The following is an 18,035-nucleotide window of genomic DNA, read 5'->3' on the forward strand; positions in this document are numbered from 1 at the left end:
CTGTGTCTCATTCCCCTCGTTACTTCCCAGTGTATTTAAACCCTGTGTTTCTCTGAGTCAGTGTCGCGTCGTCCCTCATGCTGTGTGTGATTCTCCCCTTGTCGTCTGGTATGTGTTACAATTAGCTCTTCCTAGTTTAGTTTTGTATTGCTTTGTATCTCTGTTATCGTTTGTCACCTGTCAGCAATAAAGCTGCATTTTGAGTTCTGGGCCTTGTGCTTCGTACGTCGCTTACTACATCCAAGATCAAATGAAACATCCAAGATCAAATCATCGCGCTAACCGTGAGCTCGCTAATCCGGTTCCCCGAACACACCTGCTGTTGACGATTAGTACAGCTGGATGAAGTAATGTGCGATCACTGGGTGCCATAAAAGGGGATACGCATCGATAGCAGAAACAGTGATCGGCAACCCTCTGATTGGTCGGCGAAAATGTCGAAGGGGTGTGCTCGGTATTTTCTGGCAGCAGAGCAAGAACGTGTGTGTGTGTGTGTGTGTGTGATTCTGATTGTAAGGCTGTTACATTACTAGTTCAAGTTGGAGTTATGATCTTATGAACTATGAAATTGAATCAATCAAGTTAGACCTGGCTGAACTGAATTTGGAACCAGATCTCTTTAGGAATGAACTAGCACAACACTTAAAGTTAACTGACTAAAATCTTTTAATCAACACAATGACAATAAGGGAACTTCACTGGGATTGATAAATTATCTAATGTTTATTTGAAGACTGTAAAATAAAAACAATGTTCATGGAACAAGTCTAGTTTCATACTTGTAAGGGATGATAGCTGACTTCGGAGAAAATCTCTCTCTCCTTCCAGTTCTTCAATTCTCTTCTTTTGCCACTCCAGTTTCTCCTTAAGAAAAGTCAGTTTCTCTCGCTCCTTGTTAAGAAGGGCAGTTGCAGTAGGGGCAGGATTAGAAGAAGAATCTAAAGAACAAAAAATTATTAAATTACAATACTAAAATAATTTATTTCTAAAACAAGGCAAATAATTCTTATGTGTACTGCCTTACCAGGGTGTTTAATATAAATTGAATGATGCACATAAACAAAAATAAAAATATACAACTAAGATACATAAATCGTTTGGAATAACCAATAGTAATAGAGCTATTCACATGTTATGTGATGTTAGTTAGCCACTGTAGCTAGCAGCCAAATGGCTCAGTAGATAGCTAGCTAGCATTATACTCACCTTCATGTCTAACTGCTGACATCGTTGGCTTAGTGCAATCTAGATCATCCAGTCTCTGCTTTTTGTATCTCTTCGAACGTGTGCTAACTGTGTAAGTCGCAGACGCACACAAATTTTTATCTTCTGCTCCATCCATGGCGCAGCAACTTGAACGAGCGCCTTCAGTGTGTCTGTTCGTGCCCCTTTGGCTTGACCTTCCAGAGCGCTCCACTGCCTGTCGCGCTCTGAGAGGAGGGGCTTTCCTTAATAAAGTTAACTGTGATTGGATGGTTGTATAAGCTCCTCTGCGTTTAAATTAAATTTGTTTTCCCTCCCTTTGGCGGCAGAACATATTTCTTTAGCATGAATCCAGCGGGTTAGATCTACATAACAAAGTCGGAGATACATTATAACAGGTGAGACAATCCTCTTTTTTGCGTGGGACTATTTTTGATTATAGGGCTTGTTTTATATAGCATGTGAAGTTCTTTAACTCTGAACTGATTTGCACTAGACTCCCATAGAGTATTTTTACGGTGTTTCGAGGTGATAATAAAATAAATTACTCATTTTTTTCCACCAGAATGTCTCTGGGAATGAGATTGCGCGCCAGAATAGAAGGAAAACAAACTAAATATAAGGCACTAAGGCTCATTAAATGGCTGCAGAAGAAACACCTGCTAAAAAAGAAGCTTAGATGTCCTGTTTGTCACCATAAGATGAAAATGATTTCCGTGGTGAAGAAAGACCAATATATGTGGTATGTATAATGCATGATAATGTAGTGCATGTAGTAAATATAACAAAGTATTTCGGTTATCAATGCGAGATGGAGCATTAACCTCTTTTCATTATTATTTTCTTCATACTTAATTTTGTGATTATCTTTTCAATTAATGCTCTTGTTTAAGGGTCCATTTCTTTACTTAACTCATTGGTATGTTCTCAGGTGCTGCAAAAGAGCAAGTCATAGGAAAGTTTCCAGAACAATTAGAACTGGCTCCTTCTTTGAGAAATCAAAAACATCTCTTTTCAGTTGGATGAAGTTCATTTACAGGTATATGTAGATGTAGACATTAATAGCAATGCACCTTTCATAATTGAACACCAATACGAAACTTGTGAAATAAAATTAGGGCCTCAGTAAGTAATAATTGCCTCAATTTCTATCACAGATTTTCACAAGGGCTCAGGCTCAGACAAATAGATATGATGGATGATGAAGTGGCTGGCAGCTCCAGAACACTAAGTAGCATGGCAAGACACATTCGACATGTTTGTATACGTGCAATTAAAAGACACAGAATAAACAATGGACACCGTCTTGGTGGTGACAGAGAATTTGTGGTTATAGATGAAAGCTGTCTCCGTCATCAGCGAAAGGTTGGTAAACTCTCAGACAGGTTTGTTAGAATCAATGCACATCTGAATGTGTCCTCTAAACATGGAAACCTTTACCATAAGTAAAAAAAATTAGTAGAAGCAACCATCTTTTTGAATGTTTCTTTGTAGATATTCTGTTTAATTTTATTCTTTTTGTTTTCAGTATGCACGTGGACGCTTTGGAAATGCATGGAAAAGGAAGAAATGGGTATTTGGAATGATGGGAATTAAAGACAAAAGGCGAAGGCTCGTGTTAAAACTTGTTGAAAAACGATCAAGGCGCCACCTTGTTCCTCTGATCAGACAGCATGTTAAGTTGGGTAGTGCCATTATCAGTGATGAGTGGAGAGCCTACAAGAATGTTTTGACAAACATAGGGTACAGACATTACACTGTAAATCACAGCAGGTGGTTTGTAGATCCTCAATCTGGCAGTCATACACAGCATATCGAAAGGGCTTGGATGACCATCAAAGGACATGTCCGTAGACTAAGAAGTTGCTGGAGGAACACCTGATGGTTCTTGAGTGGTCATCTTGGCTTGGTTCGCGACACCCTGATGGACCACTGGGACGCTTATTTAAGGACATACAAAAAATATTTCCAGTTTGAACCAGTCTGGCATGAACCTTTTTTGGAGTGGGTGACTGTTTGGTCTTTTAAAAAACACATTTAATGTTACATGTGTTACTCTTACAATACATTCCCATTTTTGACAGTAGTTATATGTTATTTCAATCACTGATTGTAATTTAGGTCTAAGTGTTATAAATGGTGACATTATGCACAGTGTTGGGAAGGTTACTTTTAAAATGTATTCCATTACAGAATACAGAATACATGCCCCAAAATGTATTCTGTAACGTATTCCGTTACGTTACTCAACAACGTGAATGTACTGTTGCTGTGTGATTTATTACTATTACTGAAGGTCCGCGACTCCGAACTGTAGTAAAGGGACCTCTGACTAATACGGCGGGGTCCCTGTCAGCTCGTAGCCGAAAAATAGCTTTACTTTGTTGTGTGGGTCAACTTTTCTTGCGAGAGACAGAGAGAGGCGTTGAAAGACTGCTCCAACGGAACTTATTGTTTTCGGAGGAAAACACGAGCACGGTGTACAGTCGAGTCTTAGTTTTTTCTGAATGCTTAAACCCTAACTGTGATTCCTGTAGCACAATCTCTAAAACTATTCAGACTTATAGCAAAACCACTCACTGAGTTTGCAAAACTAAAAGCACAAAAACTGCTTTGCACTCAGTTTGCAATTTTGTAACACACACTTTGCAAAACTGTAGGCACAATTCACTGCACAACACTCAATTACCAAATTTCCAACACACTCCTAGCAAAAGTATACACATGTATGGCTATCATTAACACCAATTTGCCAACTGTCTGGCACACTTTCACATGTGAAAACTTTTTTAGATAATTAGTTCACTTTGCAATCAGCCTAAGCACTATAATACAGGTAAGCTGTGTGTGCGGAGTACAATGGAGGGAGCAGAAAGAGTGAGAAGTAGAGGAGGCCGAGGAAGAGGACGTGGAGGTGAAGAAGTAGGATGAAGAGGACGACAAGGACAAGGAGGAGCAAGAGGAAGACGAGGAGGGGGGAGAGGAAGATGAGGAGGGGGGGAGAGGAAGGGTAGGAAGAGTAAGAAATAGAATTGCTGATGACATCAGAGCTACAATAGTGGACCATGTAATCAACCGTGGAATGACCCTGAGGGTAGCTGGCCAACGGGTCCAGCCCAACTCGAGCCGCTACACTGTAGCAAGTACCATAAGGACATCTTGAAATGAGAATCGGTGAGTACAGTCACTTCGCACAAAGATTTGTAGCACTGCCATATGCCAATGAGAAACACACCAACACCATTGATGTAAAAATACTGAAATTGTTACTTTACAGAATTGCTAGATGACCAGATCCTGTGGGGCAGAGGAAGCATGTTCACTGCAGACCAAGTAACCCATATAGTCATTATGGCGACTGCAAATAATCCTATACTTGGAAATAAACACTTGTGTTTGTTTTGATGTGTTTGAATACACACCAGGGGCCCGTTCTTCGTACGTCGCTTACTACATCCAAGATCAAATGACACATCCAAGATCAAATCATCGCGCTAACCGTGAGCTCGCTAATCCGGTTCCCCGAACACACCTGCTGTTGACGATTACTACAGCTGGACGCAGGAATGTGACATCACTGGGTGTCGTAAAAGGGGCTACGCATCGATAGTAGAAACATTGATCGGCAACCCGCTGATTGGTCGGCGAAAATGTCGAAGGGGCGTGCTCGGTATTTTCCGGCAGCAGAGCAAGAACTCATGAGTGAGGGATTTCAGGAGTTTCAGAGTTTAATTAAAACGCAAGAGAACACTGCAAAGGCTGCAAAAGCAAGGAGAGAGGGCTGGCAGAAAGTTGCTGACAAATCAAACTCGTAGGTAATTTAATAATAATAATAATAATGGATTGGATTTATATAGCGCTTTCCAAGGCACCCAAAGCGCTTTACGATACCACTATTCATTCACTCCCACATTCACACACTGGTGGAGGCAGCTACGGTTGTAACCAGGCTGCCATATCGCGCCATCGGCCCCTCTGGCCAACACCAGTAGGCGGTAGGGTAGATCTATCATATGACACTATATTGTCCAATATCATATGGCATTATATTATATTATAATATGTTATATTATATCCCCTTTCACATTAGAGCCACAACAGGACCCACAAGAACATGGGAACAAGTAAAAGTGGAATACAGGAGTATTCTACAGAATGGTAATATTTATCTCTTAGATTGCTTTGCGTCTCTTGGCAAGGTAATACTGGCCTGTAATACTCTGTTAGTTTGTTCATAACAGCAACCAAGAAAAGGGCAGAGGAAAAAAAGACAGGTGGTGGTCCTGCACCCCCTCGTCAACAAGTTGGTTAAGTAAATAATACCCTCACGGGAATATCGATATCTCTCTATGAGCACACTGTCGGGCTGAGCTAAAGGATCCTGTCTATCCCGCAATATACGCTGAATTCTGAGGACTCTCCTTATCAATCTTGCACCTTCCGCAATGGGTGGCTCGCGTATACGGACAGGACATGGCTGCGACAGGCTTCCCAAATCCACCTTCGCTTTTATAGCCGTGGTCTCTCATCTTGATTACACGAAGTAATTTACAATTACTACTCTGAAATATGAATTACATCTGTAATAATCACATACATGTAATAGAATGTTAATAGTTCATTTCCCTTTTTTAGGAAATGACCTGTATGTATCTGTGTGACATCAATAAAAGGATCAAGTGCTGCATTATCTTTAGTTACATTGATAATATTTATTTATGGTGAAACAGTGGAAAAATATCGCTGTTGCTTTCGTATAAATGAAGCGGACATACCTGCGTGGCCGCGATCTAATCCTGTTTACATAAAGTAAACCTGCTCCCGAGCAGGTTTACGCTTACGGCTCTGTTGCTATGACAGCAAGTCCCGGATGAGCTTCGGGGAACCGAACGATCCAAGATCACGCGAAATCGTCAACAATCTAATCCGGCTAACCTACTTAGCGAGGTACGAAGAACAGGCCCCAGTACTTGAAGTTTGGATCCCTCTATGCTTATGGATCTATGACAGAAGTATGAGCTCAAACTGACATAGCCTACCTTGTGCACAGAGAAAGCAAAAGCCAGATGTGTTTTGTATTCATACCATCAGTGTGCAGTTGGCGCATTGTGTGCTTAGTAGATGATGGCTTGTGTGTACTGGTTGTTACGGAAACACCATTTTTACGAAGGTGTGAAGAGTTAATCTAGCTGTGTTTGCTTTTGCAAGAGAACTACAATGTTTTGATTATTGGGTGACAGGTTTTCTTATTTGTGTGAAGAGTTTTGCAAAATTAGCCAATAGTTACAAAAAATGTGCTTAAGCAATCAGAAAAAACTGTAACGAATTCTGCATGATGTCTGATTCATTCCAGTAACATATATTGAAATTATAAACCGAGATGTGTCCTTGTTTTACACAAGAAAACACTGTGTAATGCTACATGTTGTTAGTGTTTTTTAGGTCATTGTTTTGTGGGTGACAAAGTGTGTTTGTCGGCTGTCAACCTTTGCTAGTGTTCTGGAAGAATGAGGTTATTTGAGACCTGAATGAAGTGTTTTGGTAGTTGTAGTGCATTTTGAATGTGAAATGAACTGCTTTGCCAAGCTGACGGTCAGTTAGGAGGATTGTGTGAAGAGTTTTGCAAAAGTGACCTAAGTATTGAGAAATGTGTCCTAGCGGCTGTAAAAAACTGTAATACTGTGATGATTTCTGTTAAAATACATCTGAATTATAAAAATGTGTGTTTAATAAATGTTTCATTGAAAGTATTGTATTTCTTATGTGTTGGAACTTTAACAAAGATCCTTGCATTTTACCTAACTTTGTTCACAGTGCACACTACAACCAAAATACTCAGACAATATGTCATTACAGCATGTGCATGTTTTACTGTATAACAAGAATAACTGTGGATGAAACTTAATTTAAATAATGAAAAAAGAAACATCAAAAGATCCATATAATTTAAGGTGACGATGTTTCTGTTGTCTAAGTGTGTGTGTGTGTGTGTGTGTGTGTGTGTGTGTGTGTGTGTGTGTGTTTCCTTGAACTGCATTAGTTTATATTCAGTGTGAATTCTTCAGGCCTGAGAATGAACAAACAGTCATACTGTGCTTATTTAAAGATCTACAACCTGAATTACTGCAGCTCTGTCACCATGTTGAGACAGAAATCAGAAAAATTTAAAGTGACTTAAACTGTAGAAAAAAATATATAAAATATAATGAAGACATTTGTAGATTTTATTGGGGGGGGGTTTAAAAAAAGAGGATTTTTTTTAAAACTTTTATACATTTATATTGTGTCAGGTGTACATTTTGTTCTTTTTCATAACATCAGATAAACCCAGGGCCACACTGACAGCAGGAACAACAATCATACCAGTAGGGGGCAGTGTGACACTGACCTGCTCTGTGCAGAGCTCTGATGGATGGAAATATGAGTGGTTCAGACGAACCCAAACAACCGCTGAAGGTAAAATCAGAGATCAACAAAACAGAGATATCAGAGTATCTGAAGGAGGAATCTACAGCTGCAGAGGAACAAGAGGAAACCCAGTTTACTACACAGAGGACAGCAGTGATGTCACAGTTGCAGAGACTTGTGAGTTTAATTATTTTATTTCTGCCAAACTGAGAGATGTCATTTTGTGTTCTGTGCTAACAATTTCATTCACCAACTGTGAGTTTAATAACCCTGAAATGAGAGACAACTCCTGACAAATAGAAGAATTTATTCCATCTTTTTTTTTTTTATCTTTATGTTTCTATTTGTGTCTAACTGGATATTTTTCTGTGAACAGTTCCCAGTAAGCCCACTGTGACCCTGCAGCCATCCTGGACTCAGATATACAGCGGTGAGACAGTCACTGTCAGATGTGAGATTCAGGGAGGTGAAGGAGCTCAGTGGACGTATGAATGGAGAGCAGCCAAGTTAAACACACCTCCAACATCCAATGAATACAGAATCATCAGAGCTACTGAGTCTGACAGTGGAGGATACAGCTGCCGGGGCAGGAGGGACTATTTCTTCTCAGAGTGGAGTGATATCATCACACTGACTGTATCATGTAAGATCTTTCATCCAGAGTATCTAAATAAGGAAAAAGCACTTCTTCTTTCTTACAGCTTTATAACTGTCTTTCATGTTGGTCAGTAAAATGTTTAGTTTTTATTCCAACAACAAAAACCTGAACAGCAGCTTTTTATTCACAGTGAAGAGAACAAAACATATGAGAGTAACTTCTCTGCTGTGCAGCTCTAATACATGAAAGATGAAATGCAGAACAAATGCTGAATCTGTCTCAGCTGCTCCACCACATCCACTAAGAAACATTAAATCCACTGATTGTTCCTCGTGTGTGTTTTTAACTTAGAAATGCAGCAAATTAAATATGAAAGATTAGTGTTGTGTTTGTGTGATAGTTGTACAGTTTGTTGCAGCTTCACCATTAAAGTTATGTGATATTTATTATTTCCATATTTCCACCAAGTTATTTCAACTGGTTTGATTCAGTCATTGACTTTTGTTCTTTTTCTAAACTGAACTGCAGATAAACCAAAGGCCAAACTGAGAGCTGATAACACAGCTGTTCCAGTAGGGGGCAGTGTGACCCTGACCTGCTCTGTGAACCCATCATCATCATCTGGATGGAAATACTACTGGTACAGAGATGAGAAATCCTCTGAAGCCCTGACCACACAAGATGCAGTTTTCCACTCAAATGGACAAATCAGTGTCTCACAGGAAGGACTCTACAGGTGCAGAGGAGGAAGAGGAAACCCAGCTTACTACACAGAGGACAGCCAGTCAGTCAGGATTGGGAAAACTGGTCAGTTTAACATGAAGTCAGATAAATTCCTGATTAAGGAGGAAGATGAAGAAAAAAAAAACTTCAACATTTTTGACATTCACGTGTTTTTATTGTACTTTCTTGAACAGTAACAGCCTCAAACAGGCCTGTTGTGACTCTGTATCCAAACTGGTCTGAGATATACAGAGGAGAGACGATCACTGTCCGATGTGAGATCCACGGAGGAGACACTGAGTGGGATTATGAGTGGGAAACAAACAGCATGATAAAAGCTCCAAATCAAAATGAATACAGGATTAGATCTGCTTCATCATCCAACAGTGGAAACTATCGCTGTAAGGGCAGAATGAAAAGTTCACAGCATGAAACAACAGAGTGGAGTGATTCAGTCACACTGACAGTTTCTGACAGTAAGTAGAGTCATAGTTCATTTAACCTGGAAATAGAAACAGTTTGTAAAAATGTGTTTTTATTAGTACATGTTGAGATATTTGACATGTTTAGATAGTCTCACTCTTAAAGTTCATCATAAATATTTGTGAGTCAACATTTTAGTGACATTGAATTCAGAGTTAAGAGACGAAACATTGAGAGAAAATCTTTGTTGAACAGATGAACCCCGTCCTGTCCTCACTGTGTCTCCATCATGGCTGAGTCCTGGAGCCTCAGTAACTCTGAACTGTGAGGTTGAACATCCGTCTGCAGGATGGAGCTTCTACTGGTATAAAGCTGTTCCTGATCTATCAGAGAAATCCTCCAGTTATGAGCTGCTACCTGATGGCAGTGGGACTGCACAGGACTCCTACATCATTCATGGACAGACACACACAGCAGGATATGTGTGCAGAGCTGGAAGAGGAGACCCAGAGTATCACACTGATCACAGTCAACCAAAGTTTGTCTGGTCTGCAGGTCAGTTTGATTCTGTCTATCTTTTTTCAAGTAATGCAACAGCAAAAAAATGTAAATTGATGGGTTTTTTTTTTTTTGGGGGGGGGGGGGGGTAGCATTGAAGGTGAAAATTATACGAACACTGCGTCTTTTAGCACTGACCTTTAAACATTAAAGTAAAAGAATATTTCCACTGTGATATGTTGATCCTAACATCTGTGAGCTTTGTCTCTTCACTGCATGTTGTTTCCAGATGTTCATTCAGCAGCGTCTCTCACAGTGAGTCCTGACAGAGTGCAACACTTCACCTCTGACTCTGTCTCACTGACCTGTGAGGGAAACTTCACTGAGTGGAGAGTGAGGAAGTTCTCTGAGGACGGCCGACTGTACTCTGACTGTAGCAGAATGACTGGATCCACATGTGACATCAACACATCAAAGTCAGATACTGCAGTGTACTGGTGTGAGTCTGGATCAGGAGAGTTCAGCAGTGCAGTCAACATCACTGTACAGAGTATGTTATTATACATTTACTACTTGGATTTGAATGATTTAGACGTGACATGAACATTTGTCCCAGCTTTGCTGTATGTGAAGTCATTTTATCTGGCGAAATAGCAGTTTTTAAATACACAAGATCAGATCTTCATGATGAACATTTGTACAATCTGTTCTTTTTATTGTTTGTCAGCTTTTTCTCAAAGTGTGCATCAGCTGATGTGACTGAAACAATTGTGTGTGGTTGTGTCACAGATGATGGTAATGGTCCTATCCTGGTGAGTCCTGTTCATCCTGTGACTGAGGGAGCTTCTGTTAGTCTGAGCTGCAGTTTGAGAACACAAAAAATACTTTCCAATGTGTTTTTCTATCACAATGACAAACTTATTCAAAATGATCCCCGAGGGGAGCTGAAGATCTCTGCAGTGTCAAAGTCTGATGAAGGTTTCTACAAGTGTCAGTACTCAGGAAGAGAGTCAGCACAGAGCTGGATGTCAGTTAAAGGTGAGCAGGATCAAGACATTTGATGGATTTTGTAGATGAGTTTAATGACTGAGAAGGAACATTAGATTGTCTGATTTAAGTCTCAAAGTCAGTTGGCTCTATTTTATAAATGCATTTGTTTATAAGATTATAATTTATTAATAATTAATTTCTGTTTTGTGTCACAGTAACTGTGTCAGGAGCTGACAGCTCTTCATCTCCTGTGTGGTTGATGGTTGGACTGGTTTGTGGAGTCTCTCTCATTATTATTCTCCTGCTCTTGTTGTATCGCTGCAGACAGTCCAAGTGTAAGAGCCTCTTTTCTATTTTTATTATTATTCATATTACATTAGGAATCTTTCAGGGTTACTAAACTAAATGATGACTTTATTGTAGAAATTAAACTCAGTACAAATCCAAATTTAAATAAAAGTTGGAAACCACATTTCTACAATTCTTAGGAAAACAAACTATGAGGAAAGATGTGACAAAGCAAAGGAAAACTGAGGCAGTTTATAAAACACATGATAATGAGATGATGAGTAACAGGTGTGAACTAACTAACTAAAGCCTCTTTGCCATTAATAATTACTCAGATCGACTGGTTTTCCATCATGCTCAAGTACCACCTAATGTGTGTGGTCATCGTCATAGTGACGTGGTCGAGCACCCCATGACTTAATTAGTATTTGTCACAAATGATTCAACAAAGGTGAACATCACGGCGATGATATACCTGTTGCTCGGTCATCTTTCTATAGACTCGGGGGCCACGGTGTTGCTTGTGTAGCCATTTCTGGGTTGCCGGGTTTCAAAAATGGCTTTTTTATTTTATCAACAAGACGCTCTCATAACTCATCAAGTGGTGCCACTGACCAGTCAATCGGCATGTACGCTATTGACGTAACATTTTGGGATCACCTCGGATCACTTGGAACTCCGGCTGAGTAAATACTAAAATGGTACTACTGGATCTGATGGAAAACCCTGAAAACTGTGTTTTAGTTACTAATGGAAAAGAGGTAACAGAATGACACAAGATACAGGGGAAAATAAAACAGGAAATGACTGACACTGAGACCTCGAGTAAGTGGTCAGCACTTAAACCGATCTTTATTATCATTATTAATATTGACTCTTCATTCATCTCCATTGACAGGAACCTTTCTTAGGTTCAGTTTCATCCAAATAACCAACTGACTACATGCACAAAAGATCAGAAACAAACAGGATTTTACAACCTGATTGTATCTTTAACTCGACTGAAAGAATCCACAAATGTTGTTGTTTCATATCAGAACAACACAAACAGTAACACCATGGTGGGTTCATGCTCTGAAAATATCTGATAGTCCTGTTGTTGATTTAAACACAACTAATGAAACTCTGTAAAAGGTTTTTCTGTTTTTTCATTTATCTTTGAAAAATGTGTCATGTTGGTTTTCATGTGTGAGCCACTGAAACACTGGTGCAGGACATCATGTGAAAAGCACAGAGCAGCTAGAGATGAAACAGTCTTTTAATTTAAGGTAACTGGCACCATGTCATTGGTTTACAATTGTGTAACTAAAATATGAACATTTTAGGTGCAGATAAACCCCCAGATGTCATTTACTCTAATATTGAACTGGAAAACTTTGGAAATAAGTGTGAGTACACAAAACATATAGAATGTAGAAGAAAAGCCTGGAAAGTTTTTGAAATGTTTAAAAATGTATTAATTAAATTTCTTTGTGAATTCGATCATCTTAACAGGGAAGCATCATAAACCAGAGCAGAGTGCTGTTTATGCTAATGTGAAGACAGGAGCTGCAGGTACAGTCACAACAGTCTCATTCAGTGTTTGTACTTGAACGTGTCATCACATCATTATATTGCAGGTAATTATAGGTCAACATGGAGTTTAGTTATTCACTTACTAATCAGTGTTTCAGCTTTACTGAATCACAGCATCCACAGATTCTGACCCAGACCTCAATCACAAAACACACACCTGCAAAGCTGAAGTGTCACAGGCAACAAATGATTTTTACTTAGATTTCTTTCCCTGTAGTTGTAAAAAGTTTAAAGTTCATATGTATCCAACATGTTTGTATCATATCTGTGCTGAACAAATGTGTCCTGAGCTCTGACGTCTCTTTTAGAGGACAGTCTGATGTATGCTGAGGTCAAACAGCCCAAAAAAGAAAAAGCCAAGAAAAACAAAGGTGAGCAAAGTCTGCCATCATCTCCACTGAATATTGTTCAACATGTTTATCTGCTCCTAAAATGTAAATCTGTTTATTTTAATATTTTTATTTAGGTCTTCATGCGTACTAATTACTTGGTTAATAAAATCTAGTTCTATCTTTGCATTATTGCAGACATCCAGTTTCCTCCTGGTTAATGATATTATTGTTTTCAATGATCTTCTCTTCATTCACAGGAACATCAAGTCCTGCAGCTGATGCAGCAGTTTATTCTGAAGTCACATCAGGAAGCTCTCTCAGTAATTCTGCTGCCATGCAGGCTGATTTATTCTTCACATTATTAAATGTCTTCAGCTCATAATATCTTTACATGTTGGAAATCACTTTGTCTCTTTGTGCTTGTCTTACAGGTCAGTGAGGAGAGCTGTAGCAGCAAAGCCAAGAAGAAGCTTTTTATGAAGCCACTCTTGCTCCTCTGCTGCCCAAATATCAGACATGCTCAGCTTTATGTGCAGTTACAATATTACATCATAACATCATATAATTCAGTATAAACCAAATGGAGGTGTATTCATATTCAATATTCATGCTCTTTATCTTCGGTTACTTTTATAAAAAAATTGTAATAAACCTTGACTGTATCTAACATGTTCCAACAGCAGTGAGAAATATGTGATGTTTAGTATCTGACAGCACAATTTACAGTCAGTGTTTGCAGTGTAAATACTGATATGGGCACCAACAAATACTTTAACTGTGTTTGTTTACATTATATAAATAAGAATTATATCATAGGCAGTGAATACATTTGAATGTATTTCATGTATATTTTTGTGTTTCTGATCATTTTTTGCATCTTTTAGTTAGAAGGTAGAAATAAAATCTTTTTACATTTGAACATTTTATATTTATTTTTGATTTTTGTTTCCTGTATGAAATTATCCACAAACTAATTTTTGTTTATTTGATCAGCAATAATTCAGTTTGTTATGTGTTTGAAATAAATTGAATGACTGAATCACAGCTGAAAGTGTTTTTTTGTTCTTGTTGTTTTATGCATTTACTCTGAGTGTGTGATTATTGTGCTGCTGTTACAGTCTTTCTGTTTTACTTCTCAGCACTGCCATCATGTGTCTGAATACACAGCGTACAGTCAAACTCAACAACCTCAGTTAAAGATTTGCTAACATTTAAAGCTGTTGAGCACCAGTGCAGGTTATTTTTGACCTGTGTTTGTGTTTTTGAATAAATCTCTTGAAGTTTTTGCAAATGGAAAATGTTGTATATTTCTGATGGATGTAAAACTTTTAAAACACTGAAAGAAAATTCAAATAAATTCAGATCTGCAAAGAAATGCATTGATTATGTTTTATTCAAGAATCAATATCAAACAGTATCACAAGATCAAACTGCAAAGAATAACGTCTTTACTCTTCTGAGCAGCTTACATGTGTGTGAAAGACTGTTGGTGGTCACCATCTTTTCTGCCACAGGCTTATTTTTATCCACTGACAGGCCTCATGGTTTCTGGTTGGGTCACCATGAACAGAGGAAATGCAGCCTGTGGTTTCAGCCTCAAGTCTTCGGTGTAGCTGATGTTTAGTTTTATGTTATCAGCTCACAGCAAAGAGTTAACAAGGAGCACAGACAAAGAGCACAGTATGAATTTCACTTTGACCTCTGTGTGCATGACACATGTTTACATGATGTGCCTGTACTGGAATAACAGTAATGATCATCAAATATTCAGTTATCTTTATAAAATCATGTCGCGCTAAAGTAAGAGATTATTTTGTAAACTTCTTCATCATTTTTCAAATCAAACAATCATTTGCACCAAAGTTAATTTATTCAAAGCTAATAACTGAAAAGAAAATGAAATTTCTTCATGTTTTTGTTCATTTTTTGCACTTTAAGAAAACTTTTCTGTTCCACACACTGTGGAAAAAACTGTGTGGATATTTCTGTAACTGTTGGTGACCTCATAGCTGCAGGCTTATCTGCACCATCTCTGCACTTAAACGTTACAGTGACTTCATTATTTCCATCAGCCTGCAGAACTAAAATGAGGAAGAACAATTGAAGCTAAATATGAGCTGCCTTCCAGATCACATGCTTTAGCTCTGACAGCACAGACAGATGATGAGGAGACTGTGAGACGTTAAACAGGCAGAATACAGAGCTCAGAGTTTTACACGTTCTGGTTTGTTGTTTTCACACTCCTTAAAACATGAGAGAATGTTTACTGGTCTTCATTTTACTATAAATAACACCTCGGTGTGTAAATTGCCTTAATTGTTAATTTACTGTTAATAGTTAATATTTATTATTATTATCAGAAAAAGAAAACCATAAGAATCTAAAATCTAAAACAAGATGCTAAAACAGGACCAACTTTCTCTAAATGTAATCACACAGAGCTCAGATGAGTAGAGAGTAAACAGGCAGGTGTGTTTTCCACAGCAGGTGTGTGTTTGCACAACTGAAGGTTTGCAGGTTGAACACTGGAGAAGATCAGAGACAGAAGAAGACTGGATTAAGTGGATCAACTACAAGGATGATTCTCTGCAGTCAGGTTAGTTTCCTCAGTGTGCTGTAACTCAGTGAGTGGATGAACAGTCGACCCTTTTATGTGCAGCTATTTGAGGATGGAGAACAAATGTGCCAACCTGAGCTGACTGGAGCAGGTGAGGAAGATAACTAACACATCCCACTGAGAAGGAAGAGCTGTGGAGCTGTGACAGACTGTGGCAACATCAATGAAAAAGGCACCTTGAAGTGGGAGCCCACCATCACCTCCACCATTAAGAAAGCCCAGCAGAGGATGTACTTCCTGAGGCAGCTGAAGAAATTCAACCTGCCAACACGGACGATGATACAATTCTACACCGCAATCATCGAGTCCATCCTCACCTCCTCCATCACCGTGTGGTATGCTGGAGCCACTATCAGGGACAAACAGAGACTGCAGCGTGTTGTGCACTCGGCTGAGAAGGTGATTGGCTGCAGACTCCCATCTCTGCAGGACCTGTGCACCTCCAGGACACTGGGGCGTGCAGCTCGGATCACAGCTGACCCTTCTCACCCTGGACACAGTCTGTTTGACCTGCTCCCCTCAGGCAGGAGGCTCCGGTCCATTTGCACCAGAACCTCTCGCCATAAGAACAGTTTCTTCCCCTCTGCTGTTGGACACATGAACAATAAACGTACGACTGTTCCCACCACTAACACATGACCCTACGCTGTGTTCACTGCATCATTCCATGTTTGGCACTGATCACCACCTGCACTCATGTATATATCATGTATATATCTTTCTACGTAGCACTTTTAATTCTTATTCTTACTTTTTTTTTCATGTCTATTTAAGCGCAATTTATGACAGTATGTTTGCACTGAAGCACTGCAGCAATTTCCTAATGTTGTTAACCTGCTCAACATTTGGCAATAAAACCCCTTTCTGATTCTGATTCTGATTCTGAAAAATGTAATAATTATTTTATTACAGTCCTGATATCAGACCTCTGTTTATTTGTTTATTAGAAGCTCCGATATTAACCCTCTTAAGACTGAATCATAAATAAAATGAATTTTTTTATAAGCTGGTGTGTTTTTTTAACCTTATGAGAAATAAATATTTTTCACATGAGGTGGAAAAAATCTTTTTTAGCTGCATCTGGCATTTTTGTACAATTTGTTGCTCAGTTTATCTTCAAATAAAAACATAACATTTTTTTTAACACATTAAACTTTGAGTTTCCTTTCAAAATGTTCAAAAATCTTTTAGAAAACTGGTAAAAATATCTTTGAGGAATCGTTGAAGGCTCGTTGACTGATGTCAGCCATGTTGGATGTCTCAGCTGAGGGCACTGCATGAGTTGCTGATCCCTGCTGGTTAATCTGTGCACTGCATGTGTGTCTGTAGACATCAGGTTCATTAACGTGAGCAGAAAAGGCCAAGCAACAAACTTTGTTAAAGAGGATGAAAAGAAACTTGATGAATGTTGGTCGAATATTCTTCTGTCAGAGGAGACAAAGATAAATTTGTTCACATTCAGTCAGACAGATCAGTGAGTCTGTAGTTGTGATACTGAAGGGTGGAGGCAGGACACGACAACAAAGATAAAACTATGACCTGCAAAGTGTGTCGCTAAGCAACAGAGCACCTTTGTATATCACAGAGAAAGGTAGGAACACTAAACAGGAAAGAAACTTAAATGTTTGCAGTGGACAGGAAATGTGAACACGTCACACGACTGCTGTGGTCAAAGCTGTTTGAGGTTGGTGTAAAAGGAAGGAAGCACAGAGAGGCGATAGACGGAGGAGCTGAATATAAACTCTGGTTTTATCTCCATTAAGTGCAGCTTCTCTTTATCAATGCAAAGTCGAACACTTTGAGATTAGATGCAGATCAGCGTGCAGGGCTGGACGTGAGGATGGGGCACTCTTTGCTCTGTTTGCTGGGGTTATTCTGTGAGTACAATACACACCTTTACTGTTTGGATGGCAGCGATGAAGGAAAATGTTTCTCACTGGTGACAATTACAGTGTATCACTGCTTTAACCTGTTTATCTGACAGCTTCAACACAGCAGGCTAGTTTTTTTTTCATGTTTCCAGCCTGTTTCACAGCTAATAGAAACACATCAATTTGGTGATGAGCAATAACTGTGCCATGTGAAGATTTAAAAAGCCTCAGTTTATATATTTATTGTGATTTTGTCAGTTGTATAATGTCTGATGATGTTTCATTCATTATTTTAGTGCTCAGTACAGTCAGACATGGAAACACTGAAGGTGAGAAACGGTTTTTTCTTCTTGTGTTGCTCTAAATGACGTCCTCTGTGTTATATTTTGTATCATAAACCAAACATTTCATTGATTTATTGGTTAAAATGTTAATATAACCATGTTAAGTGTGTGAGCACTGAAACACACACCCACGATATAAACTGTATATTTACTGAAGAGCTGTGG

At 38.9% G+C, this 18,035-nt stretch overlaps 1 protein-coding gene and 1 long non-coding RNA gene across 2 annotated transcripts in view; both read left to right on the plus strand.

Moving 5' to 3' along the window:
* The first annotated feature begins 1,212 nt into the window (after positions 1-1,212).
* On the plus strand, positions 1,213-3,056 carry LOC145425434 (uncharacterized). The gene is made up of 5 exons (XR_013906117.1): positions 1,213-1,601; positions 1,769-1,945; positions 2,135-2,242; positions 2,361-2,568; positions 2,732-3,056. It is a non-coding gene; the product is annotated as an uncharacterized LOC145425434 (long non-coding RNA).
* A 4,104-nt stretch (positions 3,057-7,160) lies between these two features.
* The window catches only part of LOC113017891 (Fc receptor-like protein 5), a 38,623-nt gene continuing 27,748 nt past the window's right edge, over positions 7,161-18,035 (plus strand). The window contains exons 1-8 of the mRNA XM_080295469.1: positions 7,161-7,179; positions 7,525-7,788; positions 7,988-8,254; positions 9,133-9,408; positions 9,611-9,910; positions 10,143-10,403; positions 10,643-10,891; positions 11,059-11,178. Of these exons, the coding sequence (XP_080151595.1) occupies positions 7,161-7,179; positions 7,525-7,788; positions 7,988-8,254; positions 9,133-9,408; positions 9,611-9,910; positions 10,143-10,403; positions 10,643-10,891; positions 11,059-11,178 (1,756 nt within the window). The remainder of the gene's footprint in view (positions 7,180-7,524; positions 7,789-7,987; positions 8,255-9,132; positions 9,409-9,610; positions 9,911-10,142; positions 10,404-10,642; positions 10,892-11,058; positions 11,179-18,035) is intronic.

This window comes from Astatotilapia calliptera, chromosome 3 (genome assembly GCF_964374335.1).
Source record: "Astatotilapia calliptera chromosome 3, fAstCal68.1, whole genome shotgun sequence".
Lineage (NCBI taxonomy): Eukaryota > Metazoa > Chordata > Actinopteri > Cichliformes > Cichlidae > Astatotilapia > Astatotilapia calliptera.